This window comes from Amia ocellicauda, chromosome 11 (assembly GCF_036373705.1).
Source record: "Amia ocellicauda isolate fAmiCal2 chromosome 11, fAmiCal2.hap1, whole genome shotgun sequence".
NCBI lineage: Eukaryota > Metazoa > Chordata > Actinopteri > Amiiformes > Amiidae > Amia > Amia ocellicauda.
Window position 1 is genome coordinate 34,629,348 of NC_089860.1, and position 19,462 is coordinate 34,648,809.

Genomic DNA, 19,462 nt, shown 5'->3' on the forward strand with positions numbered 1-19,462 from the left:
TGAACACACACACACATGTTGGTTTAATTTTGTATCTTGTGTATATAAAACTTCACTCTTACACATGCGCTCTATAAACGAGATTACTGTAAAACTAGACAGTATTTGGATGAAATGGAGGATGTATGGTTTGGCAGTCACTCTATAGCTTCTTGTGTCAGGAAAATCTTGGTTAGGCAGACTCGGGTAAACATGAATGAGTACATTGTCTGCGTTGGACTCTAATGTATCATTGCCGTTTCCCTGCTTTAGACCAGCCATGGGCAAATTATGTTATGTGGCAAGGAGGCAGTGATGTCTACCGATGAAAATCCAGGCCAGAGCTGGGATTGGGTGTTTGGCAATGGATGGACAAATTCCAACTCCTGTGTCACTGGGCCTCATAAGTGCACAGTTATGGTCCATAAAATTTATAATGGGGACCAGTAAGCATTGAGCGGCCCAGTTTGAACTCCTGCGACTATCTCAGTTAATTTCAATGTATTTGACCTTTTTTGTTGGTTTGCAGTTTTTGCTTTAATCACTAGTTTGTTTTATTGTTTTGTGCACTTGTTTATTTGAATTCATATGTTTATGTTAATCACTAAGATTTTAAATTTTTTAAGTGATTTTAGAATATTGATTTTAACAAATTTTAAATCATAAGTATTTAAATTTGTTTTGATTGTTTTTATTATTGAAATGTAAAATACTTTCCCAATAAAACAGTATCTGATTGGATGACTGAGCTTCCTCTGTGATCTCATTGGCTGCACGTCTGTGTGTGGATTCAGGTGGATTCAAGCGGACATAGCTAATCACATTATAATGATTCTTCATTTGTACTCAGCTGAAGGAGTCTTTTACATTGGCTAATGTTTGTAGATGTTTTATAAGACACATTTTGCCCCCCAAAGCCCTGAGTCCATATTGTGCTGATGTACACTGGCCATAATTAAAAGTCAAAAAACACCACACACAAACGGGAGCAAACACACTGCATAACGCACAAAAAATAATTCAGTTCTACAACCAAAGCTAGGAATGAACTCTACACAGACTCTGTAAGTAGAGTTGTTGTCCCTATCACAAGCACTAGAGAAACATGGTGGAAATGGACAGGCAAGCATTGAAAATTTAACTATCGGATATCAAAGTCTTAAAATTGATCAAAGCTCTAAATGTCTAAAAAACAAAATTCGTTTCTAAAAGGGGTGAAACTTGAATGTAGTTCAAGGGAAAAATACAAGCACTGGAAAGTGGTAAAACCAAAGAACGACAAACAAGAGGAGATCAGAGATGAATGAGTCTGAACACGAACAGTGAGTGCTCCAAAACCAAAAAGAATAAATGTTTATACAGCCTGAGCAGAATAAAAGCCTGTAATGAGTCTGCAATAAATCACAGCAACAATAACGATCCTGTTTCACACACAGTAAGCAATTAAGGCATGTTCAGTCCTAATGACACTGTACAGTGAACACAGCTTAAACACTTCCCCAAAGTCTCACTTTTTTAACTTTTACTAACAAGGCAACCAAACCTTCTAATGATGATTTGAGCTTTCTCGAGATGAAGTCAAATGAATGACATATATCCCCCCAAATCTGCGGCAGATTAAGATGCAAGAGATTTGGTGGCAGAATCCGGTCCCTGACTGCACTTTGTACGGGTCAGACCTGGAGATTGTTGCGGTTGCTGGTTTCCAGTTTCGTTTGGTACTCTTCCTTTGTTTTTGGTTTTGACAGACCCTTTCGCCGCTCCAAAGGCTAAACAGTTGGTTGCTAATTAACTCCAAGCCAACTTATTAAAAATACTCCTGTTTGGCCTGCATTACAGTAATATATGGCTTACCAGGACAAGATCAGTGGCTGATGCTGCTTATCATTATTACTATTATTGTTGTTCTCTATTATAATTGCTTTTCAATTGCTCTTTGTGTATAGAAAGTATAGTACAATGTGTGTGTTATATATTTACAACATTGATTACAGAAAGGTTAAGTTTTACATCTTTATTCAGGGGTTGTACAGCCAATTTCAAATCGCTGGGAACGTCCGTTTGGCGGAGTACGTTTCCATGAGCTTTTTGGTGCTGAGGCGTCTATTAGAATGCACTATTAAATTATCCTTCAATACCCAAACCTATAAACAGGATTGCTCAGGACTTTTTTGCTGACACTTGACTTTGCTTTCCTGTAGTGCAAGTAATTCATTACAAATACAAATGTGAAATAAGCAAGAGTTCATTTTTCAGGTTTGCTTACAGGAAATTGGAAATGTAGTTGAGAGTGTGAGGGGCCCCCGGTCAAATAAACAGCTCGGAGCAACCCTGGAAACCAGCACGGCACTGGGTTTCAGGAAACAGTCACACCGAATTACTTCTTTGAGTATTATAATCATATTGACATGGAAATACATCTTATTTTACTGAATTTTATTTTGATTTTCATCAGGTAAAAATAACTTCTAGCCGTGCCATGGGTAACATTTTCCTGTCTGTTCTCAAACCACATAGGATTGTTTAAAGTTCAAAGATTCCTTTTTTGCTTTATTTTGAATTTCAATTGCTTGTGAAAAGCATATTTCCTCAAATTTATCCTTTTTCCCCAATAAAAAAATAAACTAAACTAAAAAAGTGAACATTCTTAGTTTCTATAACAAACTAAAGGCAAATTGACACCATAAATAGTTTTTAATATAACTTTTATAGTTTGTTTATAAACTTTACCATACTATTTTAGCAGATATTGTTATATGTTATTGTTATTTGCTACTTTTTCCACTAGGACATAGATATAGATTTCCATAGATACGAAGATGTACTTCAGGGTGTATGTAGTCTTGTATGTGTATGTAGTCCCTTGCCAGTGTATAGTTGTTGTTCTGGCAGTAGGCCCTTTGTCCCCGGTGCCCCGCTTGGACCCACAGGAGGGAGCCCTGTGTCAGGTCGCGTGTGGCTCCATCGCCAATAGACGTACATATTTCCTGTCGGGCGGACGGTGACATGTCAGGGGGGTCAAAGCACTGTTTATCTTGCCTCCCCTCGGAAGTGTGCATCAGCCGAGGCAGCGCAGCCGAGGCGCTTCTCCGTTTTATCTGTGGATGCCTTGGAAACCATAGGAGACGACACGTCCTGCCGACTGAACTCACGGCGCAAGGGGCTGCGAAGACATGAGAGGCTGCGCTGGAGCATTTCAACCGCCTATCCCAGGGGAATCTGTGCTGCGGCTCCTGTTTCTGTAGATACCCGTACGGGCGAAAACAGGAACCAGTTTTATTAGCATCAGATGCTGTACCTGCATGAGCTTTTTTTTTCTCTTTTCTCTTTTTCTTAGATTTGAATGCATTAATAAATTAACAGTGGGGAGAAGACGACAACCAACAGGGCCCTTCCTGTATTCAAATAAGCAACTCTGCTGTGCACACAATACATACTCAACACCCAGCTCAAGAAGCAGACACGAACACTTCAGTACCGTTGCTTGGCCTTATGCGTTACGAGCACTAATGTAGAGCTGCTTGTTCTGGGAAAGCGCATTTCAATAGGAGGAGGCCCCACAATTTTCATACGAAATAAAAAAGTCTAAACCAGTCACTAGGTGTTGTATGAGACGGTGCAGAATGTACTGCCAGCCCCCTGCCCTGTGTTTCAGATGTCTTAGTACATTAACAGGAGGCTGCAGTTTCTTTTTCACAGGCCTGCGAATCTGAGGACAGGAGGGCAGCCCTCCTTAGAGCCGATCCAAAGACTCAGAGAAAGGTTACAAACGAGAGGAGGCTGTGAGGCCTGTCGCGCCCGTCTGCTGGTCATTAGTCTATTGATCGGACTCCGCAGGCTGTTTTGAAAGATGCCACTGAGTTGGGCAGGCAGGCGGTTCTGTGTGCCGCTCTGTGTGCAGATTAAAGGAAATGTCCTCCACCGCCATTCCTGACAGCTCTGTACTTGTGCTTAATTTCCGCGCACACCATCTGCTCCCAGTCCCTGCGCTGAGACTGCAGGAGACTCTCTGACGGACTGTGTCAGCCCCCTGCAGGATATCTCTAAGCCCTGCGTACAAAAGGGTACGGGTTTCTGGGCCCAGATAAAAAGCCTTCTCTCGTGTCTCGCCTTTTGCTCATCTTCACTCATCTGACGTGACCTGTTCTCCCGTTTCTTGCTCCCGTCCTATTTACAGTTTCATTCTTGCCGTCGTTCCCCCCCTCCTGTCTCCTCTGTGGCGGTGTTTCTGGCCCGCGCCTCGCACACAATAGTGCAGCATCAGCATGCAATAAGGTTACACTGCAGCCTTTAAGACCCAATTATCCCCAGCACCAAAATCTCATCTGATTTTAAATGTCAAGGAAATTGTTACTGGTATTATTAAACATGGTAGTAGATGGGGGGGTGTATGGGAGGCATAATGTAACCCTTCACCTCCCAGAGATAATAACAGAAACAATAACAACAACAGGAAATGATGACCTGTGGCATTCTCGCCCGCCGTCTGAGCGATTCAGCCGTGTTCTTTCTGGCAGTTCTGAAAAGGAAAGTTATAAAACATGATTCATGGGTTATACAGTGGCTGATATGCAGGGACTTTTTATGGGCTTGCATTCTTGCAGGAGTGGGGGGGGGTCAACAAAGAATAATAATACAGTAATACAGAATTAAGAGAATACTGGAATTCCAGATTAAAATTAAATTTAATTAAATTTAAGTTTTTAATTTATTTCTGTAGTTTCCTACATACAATGTAGAAGACAAGCAGAAATTAGTACTGGAGGATGTCTAATGGAACAGTTGTTCCCAACCCCGGTGCTGGGGGACCCTGTGCCTGCTGAGGGCCACTGTGTCTATTGGGGGGGGGGCCTGTGTCTGCTGGTTTGTGCTTCATCTGAGCTCTTAGCTGAACCCTTAAATGAGTGACTAATGGTGTGATTTCAGACCTGTCAGTTGTTTTCAGCTCTTAAACAGGTGGAGATCGATTGGGTAGGCAGCTGAGTACAGGGCTGGTGTGACAACCAGCAGACATAGGGCCCCTCCAGGTCCAGGCTTGGCAACCACTCTTAATAGACCTTCTCACTATACACCTCAATGCCACTTAGTCCTTAGAAGCTGCACAGTCCTTTTACGATTATACACTGAAGTGAATATTTGCTTACGTGAACCTGTTCAGCACCCCTGGTTCTTCATGTTTAGCAAACTGAAATGTGCCAGACTGTTCCTCTCTCGCCCCCCCCCCCCAGTGTGCTCTTACTCACTGGCCACCTGTGTCTGTGTGCTTCTCCCTGCAGCTTTGACTACCAGGAGCTGCTACACAACTCCACTTTCTGCCTGGTGCCCCGCGGACGCCGGCTGGGCTCCTTCCGCTTCCTCGAGTCTCTGCAGGTAAGAGCCCAGGCCTCGCCACCTCACTGGAGAGAGCGGCACAGAAATGCGGTGTTGTAGACCTTCGGAAAGATACCACAAGCTCAGAGACATTGACCATGTCAGAGTAGACACTGCTGTGTAACCCGCTTGCACACTTGAAGGGAAGTCAAGCCAGGTAGCAAGTAGTGGGGTTCCCAGAAGAATTAAATTAGACTGCCCAGCTAACGTCGAATATAATCCTGTCCACAGTTAATGTGAGACGACTTAATATTTACAGTCTGAAGATCACCTCACTCTTTTTATTCCCTGTTCCGTCCCACTTCCTGGGACCCCCCTGCAGTACGGTCAACGTGGGCAGAATATGAACCGGACACCTCTTTCATCTTCATCTTTCAGTCACTGAGGCTTCCAACAGGATGTATCTATCCCATCCCCAGATGACCAAGATTTAAAAACCATATTCGCTGTAGGCCCCTTCATAAGACTGATGGGATTCCCCAGTAATTTCCAGTCAGCCCCCTCCGGGTTGTGGAAAAGCCTAGTTCAGCCACCCAAGGCCACGGTCTGAAGGCACCACGAGATGTGGCTCGATGTCCACTAATCTGAAGTACTAACACAAGCAGAGCAGTAATAAATCACCAATGGATATCTTGAAAGTGCCTAATTGTAGCCCTGGCGTCCCCTGCACAGAGCTCGTTAGAGCGTTTGCAGCCAGTGGCAGTGCTGTGTAATTAAGCTTCGTGGTCACGCAGGGGCAAGTCCTTTTCTACAGCACAGCCTTAGAATGGGGAGAGGCAGGAAAAACAACACAGGCAGCTTCTCCGCATCACAAGGCAGTCTCACCCCCCCCACACCACACAGCGGCCGCAGGTATTTGCATGCTTTAAAGGCCAACATTTCCCTGCCTGCATAACAGTTCAGCCGTGGGGGGAATTCCATCAGTTTTGAAGATCAATAATTTCCTCTTGAGGTTATAAATGTTTACAAAAAGTTATTCCGCCTTCCTTCAGGTGTAAGGGAGTCCGTATGAGGTCAACCAAGGATTGGCCATTTCAGTATTCATGTCAGATTACCAAGACCAAAGTCAGACTACATTATATGAGCATAAAGAGGATCCCCATTTTTAAATTAGTTTAAAATATATTTTTCTAGACCGCCTTTCAGCTACATATGCCCCTGAACTTGTTAAAACACTGAATGCCAAAATATCGCTTGCTGTGAAATCATGTGTTGGAGGCGGGAATTGAAAAACCACAACCAAACCAAAAAGTAGAAAGATCTGACAAACAGACAGATTGGTATTTAATCACTTCTCCAGGACAGACACCACACACACACTGTTTTCAGCCAGCCGTGTAAGACACACTGTAGTATTGTGGAGCTGCTTCTCCTTCCAGATCTTCACTCGTTCAGATGGAATTCACACTCGGAAACTTCAATAAAAGTTCTGCTCTACGTGTCTCTGAATTGTGCTGATAGTGCAGCTCTCTTGTGGTTTGGCAGTAAAAGTCGCCCTTTCGGTGTCTCCTCCTCCCCCCCTCCCTCTCCCTCCCTCCATCTCGCTGGCTCCCTCCCTGTCGCTCTCGTTCTCTTTCTTCCAGCCCTCGGTTGCAGTCGGACTTTCTTCCAAGCAGCCAAACCCACAAAAGAACTGGCAATTATCAGTCTCTGGAAACTCGTACACTCAGCCAAATTCCCACCCCCACGAAAAATAAAACAACAACAAAAAAAAACACCGCATCGCCTGAGCTCAGACTGACAGAGGGAAACGTTACAGAGTTTAAACCTGTATTTTGTTTTGAATCTAAGCTGACGGAGGTTATACAGGAATGTCATTTCTTGTGAAGACGGCCCAAGAGGAAATTTCATTTCCATCCCTCATTGCAAGCTGAGCTTTATTTCTGCTGCCCATAGGAAATACTGAGTTGACGGGGGGTAGGGGAGGATTAGAGTTTCTGATTTTGAGCATGGGTCCTTGTCATACCACGCAGATAGAGAGATCACTAATATGCAGAAGTATTTATTCTGAAAGTTAAAATAAAAACACTTCCACAAAAGTACTACCACAAGATACTCTGGCAACTGTATATCCAATACGGACTGTTGCTGTACAGAAAAAAACTATAATAAGCAACTGAAGCACTGTGACCTGTAATTTATACCACGGGAACTGCAGTAGAAACAGAAGCAAAAACGGCTGTTTGCACAGATGGGTCAGTCCTTAAAATATGATGATGATACGGTACATTTTAAACGGCACCCTGTGTAAATACTGTGGTGTTTTATAGCCACTGTATTGTGCAACGAATACCTCTCTGCTAAATCTATACTTTCCACAAAAATAATTCAAGAATCAGCGAGTCCAGGGGGAAGCTAGTTTCCAGGTACAGATAAAAGCTAACGATGCACCAGTGACATGGGCCGTATAAAGGGAACAGGCCTATAAAGCAGACCAAGTCTTTAAGTTTATTTTCTCCCTGTACTCCAGCCTTCACTCGATCATGAGTGTCTGGTCCATCTGTTTCTGCTACGCAAACAAACGACTCCAGCAGAAATAGCTTCCGAAACTCAATCTCAGAGCTGGTCAGCGCCGTGGATACTGTACGAATCAGCCGCTGGAATGGGCCTTGGTGGGGAAGAGTGACAAACTGATTTGGTCACCTGTGTCGGGTCTGATCGGTCAGATTCAAAAGGTTTCGACTTTAAATTTGTGCCCAAAAAGTTACCGAGCGTCAGATAACCAAGGTTGAAATAAAAAACAGATGTTAAACACACAAAAAATTGTATGCTCTGTTATTGAGGGGGGGTTGGGTTTGTGTTTGTTGCCAGTTTTGGGAGCTTTAATTGACAGTTGTTATGCTATCGACATTCCAATGCAACGTGACAATGTCTGTTTATAGAGCAAAGGAGTGAAAGAATTCTCGCTGCAGTTTTAACTAGATTTTATTGTTTGCTTGTTTGGCAAAATGTCAAATAGCTGTGTGTAAAATCTGAGGAAAATCCTACTTTTATTATTATTATTTATAGGGAAGCTACTTAAATAGGCATTTAAAAATGTTTGCAACAGCCCTAATGCTGCCTTTTCACACGGCTGATGGTCAGTGCTTAGCAGCTACAGAGATAATCTGATTTTTGCTAAAGATAAAGGCTTTTCCTTCCGTTTACTAAGGAACCACTGTGACTCAAAGTGTGTCATGTAGATGACATAACAAAACAACAACTAAAACACAGAAACCTAACAGACTTTTGTTGGACTTTCCCACTTATTCTTAGTCTTTTGGTTGTGTGCTTCCTTATTTTAAGTGCTCATTGGATTATAATTGCCATGTAATCACCACCGCAGTTGTTAAAGGCCGGTTTTGTGTTTGTTTGCTCCACTGGCAGCTTTCTTCTCAGTTGGACAGCAGCTGGCAAGGATATAATGTCTCCTGGCTGTGATTCCAGGTTAAGCTCAGTTCGCTTAATTCATGCCATTATTTGCCAGTTGGACGTATGTCGAATTTGTTGGAGGTTTCCATGATGATTTAAAGACTCGTCTCTTTCAGGGGAGACTTGGTACTTATAAAAAGATTTGCGGCCGGAAAAGAGGCCATCAACAGAGCCCTATTCTAACAGCCATGACGTAGCTGAGGGTGACATCCCAGGGCTGAGAGGGACAGGGTCAGCGTGTTTAATCGACAGTGTGACGCCACATTCAGTCGTCCTGAAGAAACATAACCAACTGTGGGCTCAGATTCCTGTTTCAGGACAGATCTATAGGGTGAGCCCATCATTGTGTCTTGTACTGTGATTTTACAATGGGACCAGATTGATTCGAGTTGATCCTTAACCTCAACCTTTCCACCTTCTCCAAGTGCTGGATGGGATCCATAGCCATATATGTTTGATTATGGTTATCGAATTATAAACCCTGCTCGTACCCGCGCTGAAACACATTGGCAGGGATGTTCATTCCTGCTGCGATTTACAGACACTTTTGCGTCACAGAAGCAAAAGTTTGTAAAATAATTCAGATTAATTTCTGTGCTTCTCTTGTCTGTCTTCATTGCTGATCATGAACAAGGGCACTGCTATTGTGTGTGATGGTGTGTCCGTTTCCGCAGGCTGCCTGCATCCCCGTGCTGCTCAGCAATGGCTGGGAGCTGCCGTTCTCCGATGTGATCTACTGGAGCCAGGCTGTGATCGAGGGGGACGAGAGACTCCTGCTGCAGGTACCCCACCGAGCCCCACATCCCACTCTCAGACACACACACTATCGAATCTACACACAACTCCCTCTGGGCAGTGGATCACTCATGTCAACGCTCCCACATTTGGCTCCCGAGAGCGGTCCAGCAGTGCAGGTTTAATGGTCTCATCACCCAGGACTTGGGCCCAGGGCTGAAATGTTTAATTCAGTTTCCTCATTAAGAACTGGGACGCAACCCTCCGGGTCCAGACTGGAATTGTATTTCAGTAAAGCTGCTGGGTTTGTGTGCTTGCTATTGTAGTTTCCATGGATTGTTTAAACTGTTTTTTGCCACTTTTATCCAACTGCCCAAAACCAGAACCTGCTGTGTACCGCGCTCTTCTGATTTCCCAAATATATCCTTACTGATGTGTACCTTTAAGTTACCAGGAGGTCACTGCAGACACAGCGCTGATGTGGGTGAAGGCATAAACTGCTGTGGATTATATATTCTGCGCTCACCCCGAGCCAGAGCCAGAGCCATCTGCAGAACAATGGCTCCCAGCAGCGGCAGGAGAATCGCTCCTCAGAGAGACTCAAATCTCTGGGGACGAATCCCTATTCATACCTCCACTTCACAGCCAAGATCTTACCTGGCTGTCATTAGCTACCTGCAGCCGTGAGATCTCCCCTATCAGTGTGATTAAAGCTCTATTAAGCATGAACAATGAATCAAGAAAAATAACATGGAAAATACAGCTAAAGCACAGACATTTTTTTTTAAAGCTCTGTCATGTCAACTACAGTGCCCCTTTGAATTGGTGGGGGGGGGGGGGGGCAGTTCACAAAATTGCTCCAAATTACAGCTACTTTTTCAACTAAGACATCCACACAGGGTAAAGGTCAAATAGTGTAAAATATTGATTTTAAAAATACAGTACAATATAATATATATAATAAATAAAAGTATTAAAAATTATATTGTCCACAGTCTAAATCAAAGCAGCTTCAGCCAACTGTCAGTTAACTTTATTAACATTGTTAATTTGTTAACATTGCTCAGAAGATAAAACTACACTTACTGCAAAACCCCTTGAGTACTGTGTCTCCTCTTCTGTCCCAGGTGCCCTCGACCGTCCGCTCCATCAGCAATGACAAGATCCTGGCGTTTCGGCAGCGCACGCAGCTACTGTGGGAGGCTTACTTCTCCTCTGTGGACAAGATCGTGCTGACCACACTAGAGGTGGGTGTGGCGGGGAGGGAGGGAGGCAATGGGGGCACAGATGGCACCCTTGATCAGCAGGAACCTTCTTCAAGTTGACCCTAGCAATTTTACCATACAGGCTTTAGCACTTTTAACATGGTTTTACTTGAGTTGTACCATAGTTTTTAGTGGTTTTATCATCACCTGTAGAGTAAAGCCCAGTGACAGGCCGTTAACCACTGCACAACTGTGGTACAACCATAGTAAAAGTGCCAAAGTCTTTATGGTAAATTGACCAGGGTAAAGCTTGCACGAGGGGACAGTCTGAGATGGCTCTGATTGTCAACATTGAGAGACAGAGAGAGAGGATGACGAAGAAAGGGTGAGAGAGAGAGCAAAAGACAGAGAGATAAGTATGGGCACAGAGCTTCATTGAATCGAACAGCCGGCAAGTCCCCAAGAACCACAATCCATCTGCCAGCCTCGAATTCAGCCCCTTCAAAGCTGTAGCAAACGTGTCCCTGGACTGGGGTGGCGTGAGGAGAAGCTTCGCGGTCCAGTGGCATCGAGCTGGGCTTCGGCCCTTTGCAACTCCCAGTTGTGTTTTGTAGAATTCACTTCAGGCCGACGACCATAAGACATTCTCTTCTTACCCACTGAAGCGAGACACCGGCAGATTGTGTTCCTTTTAGTAAGAACTTTAAACTGACCTGGCGTATAACACACATATGTTTGTGCTTCAATATATATATGAAGATAATCAAACTGGAGCATACAGACTCCTAAAGGGCAGTGAAGTGGCCGAGTATGTCAGGTTTTCAAAGAAAAAAAGATAAATATCTGATCTGATCTGATCTGACACAAGTATGCTTGATAATTTCAAAAGTGCACCTTCGCTGGCCTTGCATATTTTATCCTCCCCATTTCAGAACCACAATCTGTTAGTCACCACTTCTCTCTACTCAATTACACGGGCCCATCAGTTGCAAAATAAACCAGCTAGTCTTGTTTTCAGATTGGATTTTCAAAGATTCAGCTGTGCTCTCCCCGATGATGTTCATTGCATTGGCGTTGCGTGGGCTGGAAGCAAGAAGCCTAAATGCTCCGGCCCCACCGGGTCTCTCCATGCGGTAGCGATCTGTACACTTGTAGATTGGTCCTCTGTCCTGCTGTTAAAGCTATTTCATGTTCTGGGGTGGGGGGGTAGAGATTTTTTCAACCAGAACCAGATGAGTCAAGTAAAAGAGTATTACTCAGGGAAGTTCACTACATCTATGGTTCATTGCCTCACAGATGCGCGTTAGTACACACACACACAGACACGAACTCACACAATAACACACACACATATATACAAAACCTGCTGAACATCTTTGTGGTGCCCAGGACTTAAACAAAGAGGTCCAATCTAGTTACCAGCTCCACAGCAGCAGTTCAGACACATTTTAACACTCCGGTTTCTGTCAAGAAAGTTCCAGTTGTTCTGTGAAGCACTTCCCACGCACATAAGGGACGGAAAAAATACTTCTAGTACGACTGCTGCTCCTGCCAATGTTTCCACTCTTACATACAATAAGTCAGTAATAATAGCCATCAAAGAGAAATTAATGTTGAACAGAAGATGATGATTTACAATAATATTAACTATTGTTCCAGCGAGACCTCCCTCTCCCCTCTTCAAGCTGGCTTTGTCATGCTCTATTTAAAGCACGCTCCCAGCGCAAGCTCTGACCTTAAAATTCCTGGGAGAAACGCACAAGGAGCACAGTGCTGGACAAAATGAAACCGCGATGACAGACCGCCAGATAACATGTCCCAGAATGAGCTTCCCCGAGCAAAGAGACCTGCAGCCGTACAGTCCTGCCTGTCGCTGCCAGCACAATGTCATAACACACACTGGACTGAGACTCACTGCGGGGGCCAGAGCAGATTCGAGAGAAAACACTGAATGTTTCGCCTTTGAAGTATCTGTAGACATCCCTCCCGCTGTCAATAACTCTCTCTCTAGTCAGCTAGTGTCCTATTGAGATGTCGCTTTCACAAGCCAAGGATCTAGACATTAAACAGAATAATCCACAGACACAGACAGGAGCCACTCTCGGGTTATTCTGTAGCTCTGTTGCTCTAAGCACTTTCTCCCATTGCCCAGCATCTCCCCGTTTTGCTTTTTCAGAGTCTTGGCCAAAAAAGACTTAAGACTGTTGGTGATTTTTCCTATTGCTGTGCTGTGAGGGGGGTGTCCGTAAATTAGTGTTTTATACGGAAACGCTGACAAAATGAACCTTCTGTTCATGTTTGATGTGTATGGCAACAGATACGTATAAGACAGACATAAGCCTGCACTCGTTCTGAAAACTCGCCGGAAACAGCTCTGCCTCTGTTTGGGGACATAAATAAAATCATACACGCCCACGATTTCTAATGTATAAAGCATGCAGTGAAGGCGTTTGAAAGTCCTTGGGGAACAGTGGGGGAAAAAAATATTCCTTTATTTGTCTTATCATGTTTTTTTATTTGCTCTTCCATAAAAATAATTCCCCAAAAATGCATAAGAGGACACTGAGGGGATGGGGAGCCACAGCACACAATCTTTTATTATGTTGTATATACAGTTTAAAATGAATAACACACACATTGTATTACACAGGTCAACTAAACTATTATTATTATGTATTTATTGGCAAGGGCGGCTTACAGTTTACAGAATTACAGAAGTGCAGTAGTAACTATACTCAAAGAGCTGAATAATAATAATAGAGAGCTGCTAAAATTGTATCTCTGATGTGACTCGGGGGAAACTCCTGGGGGACACTATCAGTGGAGCACAGTTGTCATCCGCAGTCTGTTCAGTAATGTTACATCCCTGGATATTCCCACTCTAAACTTTCCTATTTTTGGTTCTTTCCCTTCATCTGTGACAGAGACTCAGCAGCCCTGGCATATTAAAATCCATAGCCTGCATGAGCTAGAGCTAATATCACTGCAGCACAACACCAAGCCAAAAACAGAGCACACTCAAACACACCATGGTGTGTATCTTAGTCCCGTCTCATATGTTGCATAAAGCCAATATATGCGATGGTACTTAGATTGGACAATTCTACTTTTAGAAGGAATCACTGATAAACTCCCTAGTGTAATAAATGTGTTGAAATGTAATAAATCAATATATTACATATATTATTAAATAATAAATGTATTATTATTATTAATTTATTGCAAGATGCCTTTATCCAGGGCGACTTAGTTTATACAAGAAGCAATATAAGCATTACAAAAGTGCAGTGAAAACATGCTTAGAAAACATAGCTATACATTTAGAAAACTGGATATCCATGTATTGCTGCTTATTGCCTTATAAAAGTACATATTAAATTAAAACTAGGCATTTCTAAATAAGCTTATAGTTGTAATAATTATAATAAATAAAAATAAGAATACAAAACATTAAGGTTCACCACAACAAAATCATGTGATTTTTCACAATATCCTGCAGACGATGACTGTAGAGTAAACTGGTCTGTGAGGGAAGTCTGTTGGGCTCTGATAATGCAGACTCAGGTCCCATGTTAATGACAACAGCAGGGTCTTAGAGCAAAGCAGAACTGGGGAAATTTAGAGCCACAGCACCACCTTCTGGTCAGATAAGACAATACACATCTCTCTATAGCGAGCCAGGGAAGATGGGAAAGGTATACAATTATTATGTTCTGGTCAGATAATATGTATATGCTGCACAGCTTAAATATATTATAGCACTGATTATCATTTTTTAATTCAGCTATCAGGGAATATCCCTTAAAAAAATGATTTAATTGACAATATATATAGGCGTTCCTAATAAATCAAAGCCTTTAATTGATGTATTTATACATTCTCTGCAACAATACTAAATACACCTTACTACTAACACAGTACGCTTGATTAAATTATTTCAGTCTGAGCGGAGAAACTGCACGTCCCATGTCCTGCTGGAAAGGACCAGACGGGCGTATCTGCGCCTCTCAGACTAACTCACGGGGTTCGCTGGCCTTTCTCGACTGATTACATTTCGATCCCCCTGGGAGAGGCTAGGCCGACCACCGCCAGCATCCTGCAGGCGTCCCAGGTGTCTCCATTTCGTTTCCTCGGCTCTTTCCTCTTTATGACTATCTCTTTCCTCAACCCCTGCTGTGCATCCTAATTGAATCTCAGCTAATGCGTCAGCCCCCATTTCTGTTTTCCAAGATAACTCTCCGTTCTGCAGGTTGGGATCAAAAAATAATAATAGCTTCCAAAAGGCAGAAATGCTGGAATCCAGGTCAGTGTCTCATAGGCTGTGTAGAGCATTGTGTCAACGGGCCTTTAGACACCACACTTGTCATCACATCAAGTTTGCTGTACACACAACTAAGTGTTTGTTGGGTCGTAGGAGAGGTTAGTATGTTAGATCTACATTTAGTTTCTTTGGGCTTACATCTTGGGTTACGTGATCAGGTTACACATACAAACATGTTCCTGATCTCTGCTTTAAGCCAGCGCTACAGTACGATGGGATAGCTGGTTTAGAGGTTAGGTGTCCAACTATCTAAGCAGAGTTACAGAGAATCACACTCAAGGAACCTACGGGAATGTGGAATAAGGCCGTATCGCAATTGCAGAAATGATGAGCTGCTTCTTTATTGTGGTAGCACTCTGGATTGCAGACATTTAAGGCGGGGAAAATAAGAAACAGTCTTGCAAAAGCAGGGCGAACCTGTCTATTCGCTCTCGAGTCTCAGTCTTCACAGCACACTGTCCCGCGGTGAAAGGAGGGGGCAGCGCTGGAATCTAATAATGACTCAGAGTCTCTCTACGTTGCAGGACAGGTTTCAAGTCGAGGGCAATATCATGGGCATACTGTAGCCAAGCAGGAGACAGAGATATATAAAGACAGTTGATCTTATTTGGGAGTTCCCATACGCAGGAGACGTGACAGAGCAGTACAAGGCAGACATCCCCATTATTCACGTTAGGCCGCGTAATCTGCTAATCCGCAGAGCGACCGCAGACAAGCCTGACGCCCACGCCTTGGCTGCGCATGATGTGTGTGTCTGTCCTCTCCTCTCCAGATCATCAAGGACCGCGTGTTCTCACACGTCTCGCGCAACAAGCTGATGTGGAACGCGCTGCCGGGAGGATTACTGGTGCTGCCGGAGTACTCCACCCACCTCGGCCACTTCCCTTTCTACTACCTGAGCCAGGGTAAGACTGAGCCGGGGCCACCAGTGCGATCCACATTTCCAGACACTTTTTCTTCCTTATGTAACCCCACCCACCCCTAATGAAACCTTTCAACCCAAGCTGCCAGCCCCTCTGACTTGGTTATTGAGATGGAAAGGGCGTCTGCCAAGAAATAAAAAATAAATAATAATAAAAGAGTTCTGCTTGATCAATCACTATGGTTTGGTGAGTCAGTGTCTCTCTCTCTCTCTCTCTCTCTCTCTCTCTCTCTCTCTCTCTCTCTCTCTCTCTCTCTCTCTCTCTCTCTCTCTCTCTCTCTCTCTCTCTCTCTCTCTCTCTCTCTCTCTCTCTCTCTCTCTCTCTCTCTCTCTCTCCCCCCCCCCCCCCCCCCCCAGGTATCAGCCCTGGTCAGGAATTCACTGCTGTAATCCACGCCGTCTCACCGTTGGTCTCTCAATCGCAGCCAATAATGAAGCTCCTGCAAGTGATCTCCAAGTCGAAGTACTGTTCACAGGTAGAGCACGCTCCCAGTGCAGACCACACAGGTTGAGTTCAGTCCAATGCCTGCCAGGTCCACACCAGGCTGTGGAAACCCAGTCTGTGATTCTAACTGATCTCAGGAAAGTGTACAGCATCAGATTACATCCTGAAATGGATCTAAACAAACATAGCATTGAGATCTTTAGTCAATCCATCAGGGATGTTGTACCGCTGTCCTCATTTGGCTTCTGTTACAGCTTAAACATCCAGTTAACTTCACCGATCTTATCTTATATAAATGAGAGTCTGGCAGAGTACCTTCTAAATGTTAGATCTATCCACATCTGTTTAATTCAATAATTAGGAATAGCAGCTCAGCCCCCCAGGAATAAAGACTGACACGGCAATAGACAACTCAAAGGTCAACAAACTGCCAAACAAACCAGCAAAGAGTGGTGACCTCTCACATTTTGTAGTTTCTTTTGTGATGCATTGTAGCCATAGAAAAGTCCGAACCCCGTCCTCCCACCAAAGCCATTGATTCTTGATTTCAATATTAGAATTTTGTTACAAGTCATTTGATATTGAGGGGGAAAGACAACGCCAGGGGTTCGGTGGTCTATAACTGATTTCTCCTGCTTTCAGATCATCATTCTGTGGAACTGCCAGAAGCCACCCCCTCCCAGGAACAAGTGGCCCCCGACCCCAGTGCCTCTGACGATTGTGGATGGAAAGAAGAAGGCGAGTCCCTTTGTACACAATACAACACAACTTACTCCTCACATTCTGCTACTTACAGCGCCTTGCAAAAGTATTCACATCCTTCCTACGGTGTATTTTAAACGTAATGTTTATCAAAACTTGAATGCTCGGGCAAGATAAGTTACAGTAAATGTCAGCAAAAACTAAAGAGAGAAAACTGAAATACTGAGCCAAAACCACTATAATCAGGACTAAAGAATTATATCTAAATGGTGTTGCTCTCTCTCACTCGTGTCTGCAGACCAGTAGCCGTTTCTTACCCCACAGTGCCATTGAGACAGAGGCTATACTGAGTCTGGATGAAGACACCGTGCTGTTAACGAGTGAGGTAAGGCCTCTGAGTTTGTCCTCCACAGGATTATGTTAACGGTTGAGCCCACAGTGATATCGCTCAGCCTCTCGTACCCCGAGACCGTGGAAGGTCGAGTGCTGCCGCCGGTATGATTGTAGAGCTCATGACAGCTGATGATAGTGTAGGAGGAGGCAGACACTGTCGAGGGGTCAATCCATCTCCACTCTTTGGAATTACTTTACCCAGATTCCTCGCCTTCCTGACCAGTTTCCTAATAAAACACATGTACTGTTTCTCTCCCACACCCCTCCGGTAATTGCTTTTCAGTCGAGTCGTGTTCATTTCCTTCCAGTAATGATCACTAGTAGCCACTTTTCCCCCTCCTTTCTCTCCAGCCACCTCTCGGCTTGCACATGGCTGTTCGTGTTCAAACTCGCAGAGACAGGATATGGAAAATGACAAGACAAAAACAAAAAGGAAAATAAAAATAAAAACGCCTCTCTCCCGTTCATCCGCAGGTGAACTTTGCCTTCATGGTGTGGCGTAGTTTCCCCGACCGGATCGTGGGCTACCCCCCCCGCAGCCATTTCTGGGACAACAGCAAGCAGGTGTGGGGGTACACCTCCAAATGGACCAATGAGTACTCGATCGTGCTGACGGGGGCTGCCTTCTACCACAGGTACGGCCCTGGACTGAGGTCCCCCAGGGGCCACACTAAAACCCTGCGCAATGTGCACAGCCAGGTTTGCTACAGGTATCAAAGCAGCAAAAGACATCGCTTGCACACTTATAACACACAGGCCTATATAATTTGCCATTGAAACCGAGTATCTTGCTGTAAAACACCCCTTCAAGTAAAAATCCCTGGCTTGAAACAATATTCAAAATACCAATTAAGCAAATAATCTTTATAAATAGAACACGTGTAAATTATGTTTTGAATTAACATATATATTGAATCAAATATATATATGAAATGTCTCAATATGACCTGTAATTTCCAACCATTTAACACCAAAGGCTTTTACAATCTTGAGAACTGTTGCATTCTTAGCTTTCCTGTGAAACTGACAACCAGTAATACAGTAAGCTTTCATCTTCAAAGTGATCTTTTTGCCAATTTCGATAAGTCTGGAGAATTGCCAATGGCTGCATCTCTGAGAAGCAGCCTGGGTGTCTACATTTCACTTAAGGTCAAACCCTCTATCCCTGAACAAATTCAATGCGCTTAGGGACCAGCGATTCAACGTGAATCTCACCACGAAAAGGTGCTGTATATGAAATAAATAAAATTTCTTAGATCTCCTCTTTTAAATACCGAGTGCTTCAGACTTGGAGGAAAAGGACTCTCCTGTGATTCAGATCAAACAGAATTGGAGCTCGTGTGGAATAAGAACGATCCGGTTGCCCTCGAGGGGTCTTCCGGCCTCGTGTTCGAGCAAGAACCCTAACCGCATCTCGATCGCTCTCTCCCTGCCCAGGTACTATCACCACCTTTTCACACACTACCTCCCCAATACGCTGCGCGCCCTCGTCGACCAAACGGCCAACTGCGAGGACATCCTTATGAACTTCCTGGTGTCGGCCGTCACCAGACTGCCGCCAATCAAGGTCACACAGAGGAAGCAGTACAAGGAGGTGCAGACGCCACAGGTGAGGTCCCCCAGCAGGGTCATATATATAGTTCAGTCGCCACTGCCCACATCATTCTCCAGGCCTCACTGCATGTAGAAGCCATTCCTGACTTTCGAAGGGAACATGTATTCGTGCCTACAAACTTCCACCCCAACAAGGTAGACCACAAGTTGGAAACAATCGTTCATTGTGTCAAGACCCTCCTGCCACCGCACACACACTGTAGTATAAATAAATCTCCTGATGTTACTATAGGCTCAACCTAATCAAATCAGTGCTGACAAACAAAATGGTACAAAGACAACTCCCCTCCAGGAAAGGGTGATGTTACATGGTATTGCACTTAAATTAAGGATGCGTCTTAAACGATACACTAAAAGGCCTCAGA

The 19,462-nt window shown here is 44.1% G+C and overlaps 1 protein-coding gene across 1 annotated transcript in view; it reads left to right on the forward strand.

Annotated features, from left to right (window-relative positions):
• The window catches only part of ext1c (exostoses (multiple) 1c), an 81,807-nt gene that overhangs the window by 60,424 nt on the left and 1,921 nt on the right, over positions 1-19,462 (forward strand). The window contains exons 3-11 of the mRNA XM_066717610.1: positions 5,256-5,349; positions 9,435-9,542; positions 10,623-10,742; positions 15,794-15,926; positions 16,301-16,419; positions 17,031-17,126; positions 17,389-17,475; positions 17,958-18,118; positions 18,921-19,092. Of these exons, the coding sequence (XP_066573707.1) occupies positions 5,256-5,349; positions 9,435-9,542; positions 10,623-10,742; positions 15,794-15,926; positions 16,301-16,419; positions 17,031-17,126; positions 17,389-17,475; positions 17,958-18,118; positions 18,921-19,092 (1,090 nt within the window). The remainder of the gene's footprint in view (positions 1-5,255; positions 5,350-9,434; positions 9,543-10,622; positions 10,743-15,793; positions 15,927-16,300; positions 16,420-17,030; positions 17,127-17,388; positions 17,476-17,957; positions 18,119-18,920; positions 19,093-19,462) is intronic.